This window comes from Molothrus aeneus, chromosome 5 (genome assembly GCF_037042795.1).
Source record: "Molothrus aeneus isolate 106 chromosome 5, BPBGC_Maene_1.0, whole genome shotgun sequence".
NCBI lineage: Eukaryota > Metazoa > Chordata > Aves > Passeriformes > Icteridae > Molothrus > Molothrus aeneus.
In genome coordinates this window covers 22,248,961-22,262,788 of record NC_089650.1, presented here as the reverse complement: position 1 = coordinate 22,262,788, position 13,828 = coordinate 22,248,961, and the positions used below count along the sequence as shown (strand labels likewise).

Here is a 13,828-nt window from a genome sequence, read left to right as displayed (position 1 = left end):
ATGGAAAGATGCTCTGAATCCCCAGTGACACACCCAAGAGAAGAGGCTGAGCACAAACCAGCAATAGAAGTGATGCCAAACTCACTAGTAATTAAAGTAGAGAAGGAATCTGAAAGAGGGTACCAAAGTTCATAACATTTGTGTCACCCCTGGGTTTGCTGGGGGAAAGTGAGGAAGCAGATGGGAAGATCTGGGAGCTAATGGGACAGAACTGTTGGCAGGGAGCTAGTGGGATAGGGCTCAGTAGAGAAGGAGGATGTAAGCAAGAGCTGGAGATAGCAGCACTTGCTAGCTCTCACAGAGGGATCTTGAACCCAGAATTAAGTCCTCATCATATGTGGGATCATAAGAGAGCAGGAAAAAAAAGGCAGATAGTGAAGAAAAATACTGGGTGAAATCTCTTCCCACACAAAATATCAGAACCCACTGACACAAAACCTAGAGTAGTACTGACCCTCTGGCTCACTTTGCAAGACATCTGGCCCCCCACTCATCACTGCACTGAGGCATGGTCCTTCATGGGGCATAAGAGTAGACATCCTTCACCACCTCCAAAGAGCTTCACTAACCTGCTGATGAACAGGTAGTGTGGAAAGGCAGGCAGTGTTCTGCCCCCAAGGAGCAGAGTACAGAGAAGTGAATGAAATTCAGCATATTTGCTTATCATGATGAACCATTACTCATGGTTAAGACAGGCAGGAGAGCTCAAGTTACTGCCCCCTTGCAGTAAGTGGGTTTTCTTCTTGTTCTTTCATGACTGTCAGCCCTACAAGGCTTCCGTTTGTATGAAGCACTCATGAGGAGATTTATCATCATCATCATCAGAGTCTGGGGGCAGCTGCAGCTCCTCTGGAAAATTAATTCCTGTTCTGAAATAACTGGTGAGGTTGTGAAGATATTTATTGGGGAAAAAAAGTCAAAATCACAAAAGATTTCACAGACCTGAAATCCTGAAACAGTTCAGTCACTGTCTGGATCTTTGCTGCTCAGAAAATGGAAGACTTCCCACCTATTTTAAAACACATCTTTTTATATATACTCCATGAGACATACCCTCAAAATCCATTTGCCATCTTTCAAGAATCAAATATGCCAAGCTGTACAGAGCTGCAAGCTGTGTTACTAAATCCAGAGGAGACTAACAGAAATGATCAGAAGACTAGGAAACATGACCTACCAAGAGGGACCGAACAAATTCTTGTTTAACCGACACCAGAGGTGACTGGGAGACAACATCATAGAAGACTTCAAACCCACAGGGGGACAATTAGAAGTGATAGAGAATAAACAATTCCCTATGTCCATTAGGCAGACACGAAGTATTCATGGGCTTAAATTGCAGCCAGGGAAATCTAGGTTAGATATTAGGAAAACTTAGTAGGGTAAGGAGAAAGAAGCCATAGAAGAGATTGACTTGGAATTTCATGGGATTTGTAGCATTGAAGGTCTCTCAGACCAGGTGAGACAAGCATCTGTCAGGAATAATTTCAGTCTAGTTAAACCCTCTCTTGGGGCACAGGGAGGGACTAGTTGACCTCTTGATGTTCCTTCCTGGCATAGCATCTGATTATAGCTAAGTGCGTAGTTAAAGACTGAGCTACAGTGAATGCAGCTGGACCAAATCAGTGTCTCCCACTCAGCCTCTCATCTCGTGTCTCCTAGTGCCTGTTTGCCGAAAAGTTCCCAGGATGAAGCACCTTGCTATTTACATAAAATTAGTGAGAATTTGGATAATGTTCCAAAGCACTATAAAGGTATTGGAATTATGGGCTAAAAATATATTAATAATTTCTTGTATTGTGGCATTGCCTGGGAGCTGCTGTTAAGGGCCAACAGTTTGTGTTGCTTGACTCTTTGCAAACATGGAACAAAACTATGATCGTTGTCGCAAAGATCTCTGCTTCACACTTTTATTTTTATGTTTGAATTTCTGCTGAATGGAAATAAAATTAAGAAAAAGAGCATGAGGTTCCAGGTATGTAAGGTTGTATCTGTGATCAGAACACGCTGGAGATTACTTCAGTGTCTTCCAGAAAGAGCCTGCCAGCATAAAATTCAACCAGTTCAGAGTTTGATTATAATAATCTGATCCTCCTTGAGGAAGACACCCATTTCAAGATAAAACATTTGTGCCCAGGAAGCACTATGTGTTTTTCTTACCACTAATACCACAGCTCATCATAGCCTCATTTCAGTCCAGCCCCAGCTCCTATGAAGTTAAGGACTGTTTTGGTTTAATGGATGCCAAGTAGTCCTCACAGACAGCAGGGCTCAAGAAGGTCACAGATCTAACCCCAACAATCTTGATAACCCTTCTACTAATTGTCTGGTTCATCTGAGAGACCACAAATTCACTCCCAGAGACTGAACAACCCTTCTTGCCACTGACAGAAGCCACCAAGCCTTCACTGAGGGTGTGACATGTGAAGCACGTGACAGGCAAGATAAAAACAGGACTGTATTTAGCTGTGCCTCCCCAGAGACTGCAAAGCTTTCCAGCAACAGATTCCCACAGCCAGGCCTGCTAATAACCCCTTGGAGGATTCATGCTGCTACTGCTTCATTTTCCTTCTGATGATGGAATTTTCCCCCATGAGAACAAATGTGGTGCCAGCTAGGAACAAATCCTCCTGGACTTTTGCTGGTAAGCTTAAATGAAGTTGAGTGACGGACCGAGCCTGATGTGACCTCTCTACAGCCTGAGCTTTGCATGTGCACACCCTGTGCAGTATCTAGACAGCCTGCCTTCAGCCATGGCCAAGAGTTGTCCACACGTGCTATGCCATGCCCTTTGTTTCCTCACACTCCTGGCCCACTGAGACCTCTTCTGACTGTCCCAGACCACACACCCTCATCTGATCTGAACAGTGCCAAGACCATGAGGTAGACAGGTCCTCCTGGAAACCAGGCACAAGCTAGGGGCTTTCACCTTCTTGGCAAATTCCTGCAGCTACTGGGAGACCCTAGTGACTGCCGGGCACCAATGTGATTGCTCTTCTGTCTCATTCACAAGTTGTTCCTACGGCTCTCTTATGAATACACCTCTCCTGACAGCTCCCCATTTCATTCTCATTTCCCCACTAATTTCTTCCTCACTTTAACCAAGCAAGTCGCTTGCAAGTCCATGCAGAGAACAAGCAGGCAAGGAGAGAAAGTTTTTTGTGCAGGGTGGGACAAAGGGGCATTTTTCTAAGGCATACACATGATTGTATACAGACCTGCTTCATATCTATTGAGCGTTCTGATGAATTCTCCTTCCTTTGCTCTTTTCTCACACCCAAAACCTTTTTTATATCTCATTTTCTTAGCCCTTAAAGTACCCCCTCTGCTTCAACAGAAACCCTTTGGGAATACTTCTTCAGAACCTGGACCACTGACATTTATGTGGGAGGTGAAATGAACCAAAACTTCCCACTAACTCAGAAATTCACACCATTTCTAAAATGGTGCTTTGGGTTACATGCAAATTATTCCAAAATATGCAAATCTGGATCTTTGAACAACTCAATATGATCTCACGTTCACCATCCCACTTAACGCACCATCCCATTGCAAGGGACACTGGCCAGACACATCGAGCACAGTTAATAGTGGCATAAATTACTAAGTGTGGCTGTAGCTCAATCACAGTCACTTAATGTACAGAACTTCACTGCCACCAAACCACACAGAGAAATATTTTCTGTCTCATCCATTGAAACTCATGGCACAGAGGAGGTATCTTCTCTGAAAGGCTGGAAAACTTATGTTCAGAGATTACAGAAAGGAAGCTGATGAATTTTTAATGTAGGCTAATGGAAGACTGTAATGGCATCCTGCATGGAGAAGACAGCAGCCTGGGCAGTGGAGATACCAGTGGTCCAGGATACAAGAAGCAGATTGCCAGCCCTTGATAAGAAGTACAGAAAGGTGGGGAGGATTATTTGCCTGGAGCCTTCCCCCTTCTTCTTCCCTGACACAGATGGAGAATTACCAAACATATCCTACCCTCTCCCACTTCCTCTCCTTGGTCAAAAGGATGATGACCAGCTTGGGATGCATCTGGTATCCGTCCTCACTGAACGACAAATTCCTGCCTTCAAAGGTGACATTGATCAGGTACCTGTGAGAGAGAGAAGAGAGAAAGGAGAACATTAGTGCTTGGAAACCAAACCCAAAATGAGACCCTGCCTCCCCTCTTCAGCTCACATCAGGAGGGTAGAAGCCCAGTGCAATACAATGGAAAATCTTAGAGGAAGGGAGTTAGAAAAACAGGACAATTAGTCCCGAAATTGAGACAATCAGGCAAGGCAGGGCAATTGGCCCCATTTTGTGACTGGGATAGGGAACTGATGTACTGTGTTGGCTCTCAATGAATTCCTAAAAACATGTCTAAAAGTCACACACACATGTATGCCCACAGTCCCTGGTTTTCCCTTGCCTCAAAGGGCAGAGGGATCCTTAGCAATCAGCTGTGCAAACACACTGCACAGCCTACACTTCACTCACTCTCCAAAGGGGATTTTGCATGCCACTTGAGGACAGTGATGGGTGACAGGTGAAGCAGTGGGGACAGCCTCCCCCCAGGCCAAATACTGAGGCAATGACTTGGGAAGCAGTGGAGACCAGAGGAAGGAGCAGCACACCTGCAAGAAGCTCCATCCCTATCAGAGCCAGCACACCTCATAGGGCCCAGAGTGTTCCTGTGAGGGAACTTAGGAATAGGGATAAGGATGTTGAAAGAGCCCAGTGAAAGTCTTATTTCCTAGGGACAGAGTCCAGACTTACACCCAGTAAAATCAAGCTAAAGGGTGATCAGCCCTGCAGCCAACATCAGCGATTCTCTCTGTCTGGAAAGACCCCATCACTCCTGCAGAAGGCACTCCCTGTTGGGGCATTTCATGTCAGCTGTACAAATGGACAGTTAAACAGTCCAGGCTTCAATCTCATTTATCCTGAAGCCTCCTTACTCAGCTCTGGCAATAGGGAAGGCCTTTAAGTGGACTGAGATTACAGCTACACTCATTTCAAGGCCTTGCTGCACATTGAGAGCATGTTAAAGGGGTGTAGCTGTAAATAAGAATCAGGTCTATTGTTTTCCTAACTGTCAGACCATCTAGAAATACACTGTAGGGAAGAGGAGGTAAATACACATTTCACAGTTCAGTGGTTTATATGACATCACCATGGCACTCTGACAGTTTACCCTGTTCATATATTTCACTTCAATTCACAATCCTGTTGCATGAAGTAAATTTTACCTTTGTAAATCTGCTCTGGCACCAGTAGCATCACATCACCATGAGAGGCAGAGGTGACCAAGCTGCCTGCAGGGCTGGCCCCTGGACTCTGCACTCCCCTACTTTGCACAGTTCTATAAATTACACAAGCAACATTTCTATTACAGACATGAGAGGTTTTCTATTCTATTACACCGTGACATGAGGAAACATTTCCTAATATTCAGCTTCAATTTGTCCCTTATGAACTCAATTTGAACCAATTTCAAGAAAATAAATAAGAGGGGAAAAAACCTGTTATTTTGGTGGGTTCATGCTTCCCTACTATCTGCACAAAGAGGCCTCCCTGCTAATCTAATGAAATCATTGTATCAGGGAAACTTCTTCAAACAAATGAAAAAAAGCAGGTTTTTTATTTTTTTTATTTTAGTTTGTTCCTTTTTCAAACTTTTTTGTTTTAACTCCATTAATCAACCAAACTCATCTATTCACTCCCCATTGCCAAGTGCAATCAGCAATTATGTTTATTTCTAAAGGAAATTCCACACTTGCTCCATGTTATGACCTTCAAGGGACGTGTTCAGCATTGGAAATATGGCCATAAGGGAGCCCAGCATGAAACATCTGCAACAGGACAATTTTCAAAGGCAGACTATGGGTTATTTTCCAAAAACCAAAGCCATTTGGAATGCAAACATTGAGTGAACCCCAAAACATCCTCCACCTGGAAAATCTTAGCCATAAGATAAGATTTATGCCTAAAACATAAAACATTCCATGTCAGGACCACACATGCTCTTTTTCTGGCTTTTTTTTTTTCTCCCCCAGCTGTGTGAATTGTTCTGGTTCACAGGAATGCCAGGCACAGATCATTGCCAGGTATGTGCACCCTACAAGACCTAATTAAGGCTCTGGTGGTGGTGGGAGGGATCTTCCAAGATTACAACTTCATGACTTCTCTGCACTGGCCACCAGAGTAAAGACAAAGAAAGGCTGCAAGAAGATGAGGATGCCATTAGCCTGATGGGAGTTGCAGCTTTATATGTCAGTAATTAGTAAGCAATGCCAACATCTAATTAAACAAACACCAATATTAAACCATTCTCAGCACTCTTTCTTCTTACACCCAAGAACGATTCCACTACAGGAATCTCCCTTGCACAGCTTGACAAGAAGAGTTCACAGAAATCAGCAACAGATATGAGACAAGAGGGTGTCATTTATGCTCATTTTCACTGGAAAGATTAGAACCTCTAATAATAATCAAGGCGGGATCGTCAACGACTTCAATCCTTGGAGCTGCCTCGAGATTTACACTTAAAGCAGCACTAAAATCCCTTGCTTCACACCTTAATGACTGAAATTAGTCTCCAAATTTGGCAATATAACTCTTCAGAGTGTTTTCTCTCCAACCCATTAGCAATATGTTTACAAAAGTTTGCAGGAGAAGTGCAGAAGAAGTGGCATCCCCCCCCAGCTTTCCCTGCTCTCCTGTACCTATGCTGCCAGCTAACACAGGCACGCAGGGCAAGAGCAGCTCACAGGGAGCTGCAGGGCTTGCCTGGGCGCACTGAGCCTATGTGACAAAGCATCAGGGCTTGAAGGACTCCCAGGCAGGCCGAGTCAGCAGCACGCTGCAAGGCAGCCACACTCGAGTGGCTCTGCCCTCCACCATTACTGCAGCAGCAGTCCCCACCGTGGGCAGCACTGCTGCTCTGGTACACCAGCACCACTGCTGCCTGCTCTGGCCAGGGGCATTGGGTTCCTCCCTACAGCCTACACACACTCCAGTCCCTAAGCAGGCAAGCAGGGGGCTGAGAGCCTCCCTGACATGTCTGAACTGAGCCACCAGATGTAACAGGGGCACAACATGAGGGCAAGCAGGTTGTGCATGCAAGTGACATAAACCAGGAGGAAACCGTGCCTGTAAAAATTTTAATCCCTGCATGTTTGGCACTCCAAGAAAGAGAAAGGTGGCATGGTGGGGGCTGACACATGCAATTTAATTTAATTTGCTAGAATCACCTTTCAGCAAAAGATTTTGCTTATGTGGCAGCTTCTGGAACTACTTGATGCAAGCACAGAAGGGTTGAGCCCTTTGCCAGCCCAGTGGCAATGCAGCGGATGCAATGCCCAAACTCAGACAGGTGAGAGCAAAACATCCCCAGCCTGTGGAAACAGGCTGACCCCGTGAGCCCTGGGGTATGGACAAGATGGCAGGAGCAAAGGGACGTGCCCTTGGGCACAAAGCAAATTAGACCCAGGGGGACCTAAGCCCCATGCTGGGCTCTGAGGTAACATCACCCATCCTGGACATAAATCTGTCAGCCCTGCTAGTTAAAGGAGAGTGTTTTAAAGCAGAGCTAATAGAGCATTAAAACCACATCAGATGGCCAATTTAGGACCAGCAGAGAGATGATGGCATTTTAAATGGTTTCAGCCGTGATGGAGAAAGCCTGAGGAGGCAGATGGTGGGCACAGGGGGCTTGAGGGAACACAGAAAGGGTGCTAACCAAATTTTTTCTGCCCCAGAGACAGGTGTGAAGGAGATACATTTGAAATCAGCACTTGCCATTCCTACTTCTGCCTCCAGTGCCTTGCCTGGGGAATCAGCTCCTCCTAAGCCTGCCGACTGGAGGGGCAAATTTGGACATTGCATCGGTTCACCTCGTCACATTCCCGGCCTCACATGTGTGCAGCACACACAAACACACACCCTCCCCTGCGTCCTGTCAGTGCTGGTTATGCTTCAGTGAGACAAGCAGTCTGTCTGAAATGGCGTGATTATCCTTCCATCGATTGCTTCCCTGAATAAGACAGACCACATAAATAAAACAGCCTCTCCCCAGTTAGCACTGGGGAGTCATCTCTGCAGCCCAGCACACAAGGGAAAAACAAGGTGTAGCTGGAGGGTGGGGAAGGAAAATCTGTGGGATACTTTTTACCTTTGCAGGGTAAAAGGCAAGTAGAATGTGATGCAGGATAAAGGGATAGGGATACACACCACCATCATCCTGTCTGGAATCTCACTGTAATGGGAAATACTGAGGCCAATCATAATAGCAGTGAGATGAAAGCAATGAAAGGCCTTTACTCCACAGAATCTGCATGGCGCAATAGCCTTTTTTTTTCCCCCTAGAGACAGTGTTAAAAATTCACCAGTCTGAGGTATCAGGGAATAGACCCACTTCATGCCCAGGAAGGAACAAAAAAGCAAAAGCATGTTACTGCATTTTAGTAGAAGTGCCCACTGCTCCAAACCACGTTCCCTCTCTCAGCACCAGCAAGACCAGCCCAGCCTTGCCTGATGCAAACAACCAGGGCAGAGAACATCAGTCCAGCCCTGCAGCAGGGTCCCACCCATCCCTCACGCCTGCTCCTGAACAAGGATGGACAGACAAAAGGATAGGTGGACTCAAAGGAGAGGGGAAAGGGAGTCTAGGACCAGTATATTGATCTACAAATGGGAATTCTAACCTTCAAGGGGCAAGTGATTGACAGATAAAAGACTTAAGCAGCACTAACTATGCTGTTAAATGCCTTCATCAGAGTGACTGAAGTAGTGTTGACTTTTTAACGAGAAAACCGCAACTGATCCCTTTTGCTTCTGATTTATACCTCCATTCTCCAAACCCATGGAAGGCTTAAAATAATACAGATATTATTTCTCTATACCATTGTTCAAAATTTCTGGGGCTGACTGTGCCTCAGAGCAGAGCCAACTCAGACACAAGAGCCATCCAGACCCCGCTGTGCATGCATGAGTTCGCTTGAGGTAAGACAGGCTCCACAGGATATCAAACCAAATTGCTCACCCCAAAAAAAAGGCAAAACCAGGCTCTGCCTGGGCCTTTGATCAAATTTCACCATGGAATCTGTTCTGTAAATCCTGATCCCGGCTGAGCCTTTCAGAGGTTCTCTCATTGCTCAGTGCCCTGCACTGTCCCTGACACGGCTGCGCTGTCAGTGGCTCATGGAGCTGTGAAAGGTGGGCACATCTGGCTGTATCTGTGTAACATCTGTCTGGTGTCAGGTACAATTTACAGCGAAAGGATTCCATGCAAAGGGCATGAGTGCAGCTGATTTTATGTAACAAGAGGCTATTATGAAGAACAAAACCAAAACAAATTAGAAAAAAAAAAAACAGAAGCAACCATTGACTAGGAAAATTAAATCTTAAGGGAATGATATTTCACTCTTCTGCATTTATTTCTGTCACTTTCACTGTCAGTGGTACCACTGAATATGGGGAGATGCACTCTAAGAAAGAAAGAGTAGAAAAGAGTGCTACCAAATTCCAAATTGTACAGGCATCCTGCACCAGAAGATCTGCCCAGACTACAGCCCAAATTACTTCTGGGAATCAGTCTGACCAGTAGCCTTAGAGAAATGCCCAGAGCTCAAGATTGTTTTCATTAAGCAAAAAGATTTAGAGATCATCTAGATTAGGATATATGCCTCAGGCTAAAAGATAACAGAGATGTAAGAGATAAATTTGGTTTGTCTCTGCTGTCCACACCTTTTTAGAAGACAAGAGGGCAGCTACTGGGCTGCAATAAATCAGTGATATTCATCTGACATCAATGGAGTGATACTGGTCAATCCACTGAGACTGGCCCCTCACCTCTAGGAAGATTAATTTTTTTGGTGCTTGATCCTGACCTCTGAAATAACCATTTCTGGTGGAAGACAAATTTCTACTGAACTAACCTTTCTCCAACATTGTTAGCAAAGTTGCTTTGAAAACAATGTTTATGTGTGCTGAGACTTCCAAGTGAAAGCTCCTATGTACAGTGGAAGGATGAATCTTTTACATCAATCCCTCTCTTAATCTAAAAAAAAAAAAAATGTGCTTCCACTTTGTTTCCCATTCCTTCTATTTATCTACCACAAATTTGTCATTTCACAAAGACTCTGAGATGACAGCTCCTGGGGACTGAGGATATATCTATCCTTGGAGGATGCAGGGAGCCACAGCAATGGCAGGGCTGCTTTCCTACACGCATTGCTTGATCCTAATGAGATGGGACCATTCCTGAGAATGAGAAGCAAAGCTCGCTTTCCACAGCGTGTGCAGCCCCCAGCCTCCCTCCTGAGAATGTAAGGGGAAACTCATCATTGCACCACAGGGCTCTGCCTCACAGACAGGTATCCATCAGGAAGCAGACAGGGTGGGGGAGTCACTGAATTACCCCTCCAAAGGGAACATGGGTTCCAACCTGGGGCTGACATGACAGCAATGACACCTAGGTGGAAGGCTGCTTGTGTGAGCTTCAGAGTTTTCACAATACATTTTTCCTCTGCCTACATACAGTCATCCAGGACCTGATCCCATTTGCTTTTCATCCTATGCAGTCACTAATGGGGAAGGAGGTGCCATTCAGGCCTAGTGGCATTTCACACTCCCTCTGCCAGGATGCTGCTGACAGTCCCAAAGCCAGACTGCATGTGACTTGTAGGATAAACAAATATACAATAGGATGAGGTAACCTGTTCATGGGAAGAAGAGCAAGATAAATCTTGATTTTGCCCTGTGCGCTATGCTGGTCACAGCAATATCTTGAAATTTCAACCAAAACCAATTTTTTATCACAGACATCCTGACTAACCTATTTTCACAAATGCCAGGGCCATGAAAAATTATCTGGCAAAACCAGTTTTTAAATAGGATAAGAATGTGGCCACAACATCTTCTCACGAAGAGGTCAACATTTTGTTAGAAAGAAAAAGAAACATAAGATCTGAAAGCTGTAGTAATTTTGGACAGAAGATGAAGCTTCCGGTACCATCATGCTCCCACACAGTCTGGTCTGTTGTGTGACACCTTCCACCCTTTCTTCTGTGGAAAAGAGTCCCAGTTAAAACGCATCTGTGATGTGCCACATGGAAAGAATCCTACAAGGAACAGCATCACCTCAACAGGAGAAGGAATATCACTGAATATTTAATTCAAGTTTTGTGAAGGAGAAATAGAAATACAAAATTCCCATGCTCCTAATCACAAGAGACAGCATATAGGATTTCCATGTCAAATTATTCCCTTTTAAACCCAAAATACTTGATTTACAAATTCTGATTTCTTCTAAATTTATCTATTTTTTTGTCCTTTTTTTTTCCCCTGGGAAAACGACACAGTCCTAAGTAGCTAGGGAATATACCTCTACATCTTCTGGCCCCACTGGAAATAAAACAGAAATAAGGAAAAGTGTTCTAAGGGAACACTAAGAGCATAGTCTGTTAAAGCTGGAACTATCTATAAATGTCATAGGATATCAGCCTATTCTCAGAAAGGTTTTTTTAGCCAGAAAAGCTTTGATAAAAACAAATATACTTCTGAACTGACTCACCAAACCTTTAAGCAACAGAAAATAGCTAATAGAAAATTAGCTTTAAGGTCAAAATTGTTACAGTCACTGCATAAAATAAAAACTAAATGTTCAGTCCAAAATTGGATCAAGCTGGAAAGCTTTACAGAGTTATTAAATTCCTGCCAATTACTTTTTTTAAGTATTATTTTTTTATTGCTACACCTTTACATCCTTCCTTATTCATTAGGTACAGATAACATATCACTTTTCTCCAAAGCAAAAATAGCTTTCAAGGTATTTCTTTCATATGAAAGGACTAAAAGTCAGCTTACATGGCACAGTAAAAGCATGGAAAATTACATTTGTCAGAACAGCCGACAACGGGTCATAATTATGTCTTGGCACCAACAACGGGTCACTGATGAAAGCCATACCACTAGAATAAAGCAAATACTGAAAGGTTAGGAGATGTCCTGTTTATCTGTCTTAAGGCATAGTCATACAATCATTGATAGGAGAAGCAGTCACAGAACAGAAGTCAAATGAGGCTCTTCAGTGATTTTTCACCCAGGATGATGTCTTTCAAGCTCTGTCAATTTGAAGAGCTGTAAAAAAATATTCCAGTTGAACTATTGTCCCTACGCAGTGAATTTAATCCTGCTGACAGCAGCCTTACTTTTCTTAATAATTTTTGTACATTCCCTTGGAATCTCACGTGGCTGTGGACCACGGCTTAAAAACTCTGGCTGAGCAGATGTGCACGTCAAGGACCTCTTTGGTCTCCTGAAGGTGGCTGGTATGCTGGTGTGCAGCCAGCCATCAGGGCATCTCGCTATTTACCCAGAGCTCATTCCAGTTTCTGTCCTGGGAGTCAAGACCAGAAAACAGGTGAACACGTCAGTTTTCCTATAGAGCTTTCAGAACATTTTTGCTTGTGGAAAACCACTCAAATATCCCAGAAAGGTCCATCTCACTGACAGAAGCCAGGTAAGGCTAAATCAGATGGAGACTGAAATAAATCCTTTTATTATATTCTCAGAAAATGCAAACTAGCTCAACTTTTTTGACCCAAGGAGAAACCACTAGTGATTTTGGGGTTATTCAAGTTTATCAAGTGTTGGAGGCATTCGCACATTTGTGAGGGGCAATGAATTCACAGTGTTGGCAGGAGCAGAGTCACGCCTGCAAGGAGGCTCACTCCAAAAAGTGTGACTGGATTTTCTTGGGTCTGTAGCAGTTTGGCCAAGCTGGCATCCTATCACTTTCTTCCCTATAACATTTCCAAGGGGAAATCGATTCAAAAAATAAACAAATAATCACTCCTGTCTGTAACTAGGAAGGGAGGGTCTGGAGGTTGCTCTTCCTTCACCAGAGGAGCCATTCTCCCTCTGCTGCTGTTCTCTCTCCTTTCTCCCGCTTTCTCTCCCTCTGTGGGTTGATGTTTCCATGGAAACGTGTTCTTTACTGCCGCTGAAATTACATTGCATTTAAAGCATTAACCCTTCCTTGGGCTGAGGAAAGTCTCAGAACTATTAGCGTTCATTTTTTTTTTATTTTCCCTGTTTCCTTTAAGCTTTCCTGTGATTTTTTTCCCTGTATCATTAGGTAAACATCTTTCTTTCAAGAAGGCCTCCCAGCTAGCATTTGTGTAACAAGGGGCACAGGATACATCACCAGTGGGGTAGTGTCTAAATTAAGATTTCTTCATTCCCTTTTTTTATTCTACATGAAACCCTTCAACGCATTTCTATCCACACTACATGCAAAGAAGGAAAATGCTGCAGTAACAAATCAAATAAAATGAAAGTAAGATAGAAGAAGAAGCAAGAAAGCCACAAGCTGGCACATGTGAAGAGTACAGCTTTGGTTAATACCAGAGCTCAAACCCTTGTAGTCACGCACTGATCAGCATCTTCATTACGAAGTGCCATAATCACAGACCTCACCACTCCTCCTCGAGCCTTCCTCCTCTTCCTCTTCACAATCCTGTCTGTAATTAGTCATCCTTGTCCTCACTTGTAGTTAGCACTCCAACAACACTTGGTGCAATTAGTAGCCTCTTCACCATCAGCCCCTTCCCTGTGTGGCTGCTTCTCCACCCAATCTGCCATGTCTGCCATCCTTCCCTTTGGCTCTCTGCTGGCATCCACCACTTCCACCAGCACTTCCAACACAGACACTGCTGTTACACTGCTGCCTTCACTGCAGCCAGCTCAACTGCACAACTGGTACTTTCTCTGCTCTGACTGTGACAACAAGGCTCTAAAAGTCAAGATGTCCCCACTTGAGTGCTCCCTGGAC

At 44.2% G+C, this 13,828-nt stretch overlaps 1 protein-coding gene across 2 annotated transcripts in view; it reads right to left on the bottom strand.

Moving 5' to 3' along the window:
• The window catches only part of GRIN2B (glutamate ionotropic receptor NMDA type subunit 2B), a 205,589-nt gene that overhangs the window by 71,862 nt on the left and 119,899 nt on the right, over nt 1-13,828 (bottom strand). For both annotated transcript variants that reach the window (XM_066549660.1, XM_066549659.1), the window contains one exon: nt 3,988-4,102. In XM_066549660.1, the coding sequence (XP_066405757.1) occupies nt 3,988-4,102 (115 nt within the window). The remainder of the gene's footprint in view (nt 1-3,987; nt 4,103-13,828) is intronic.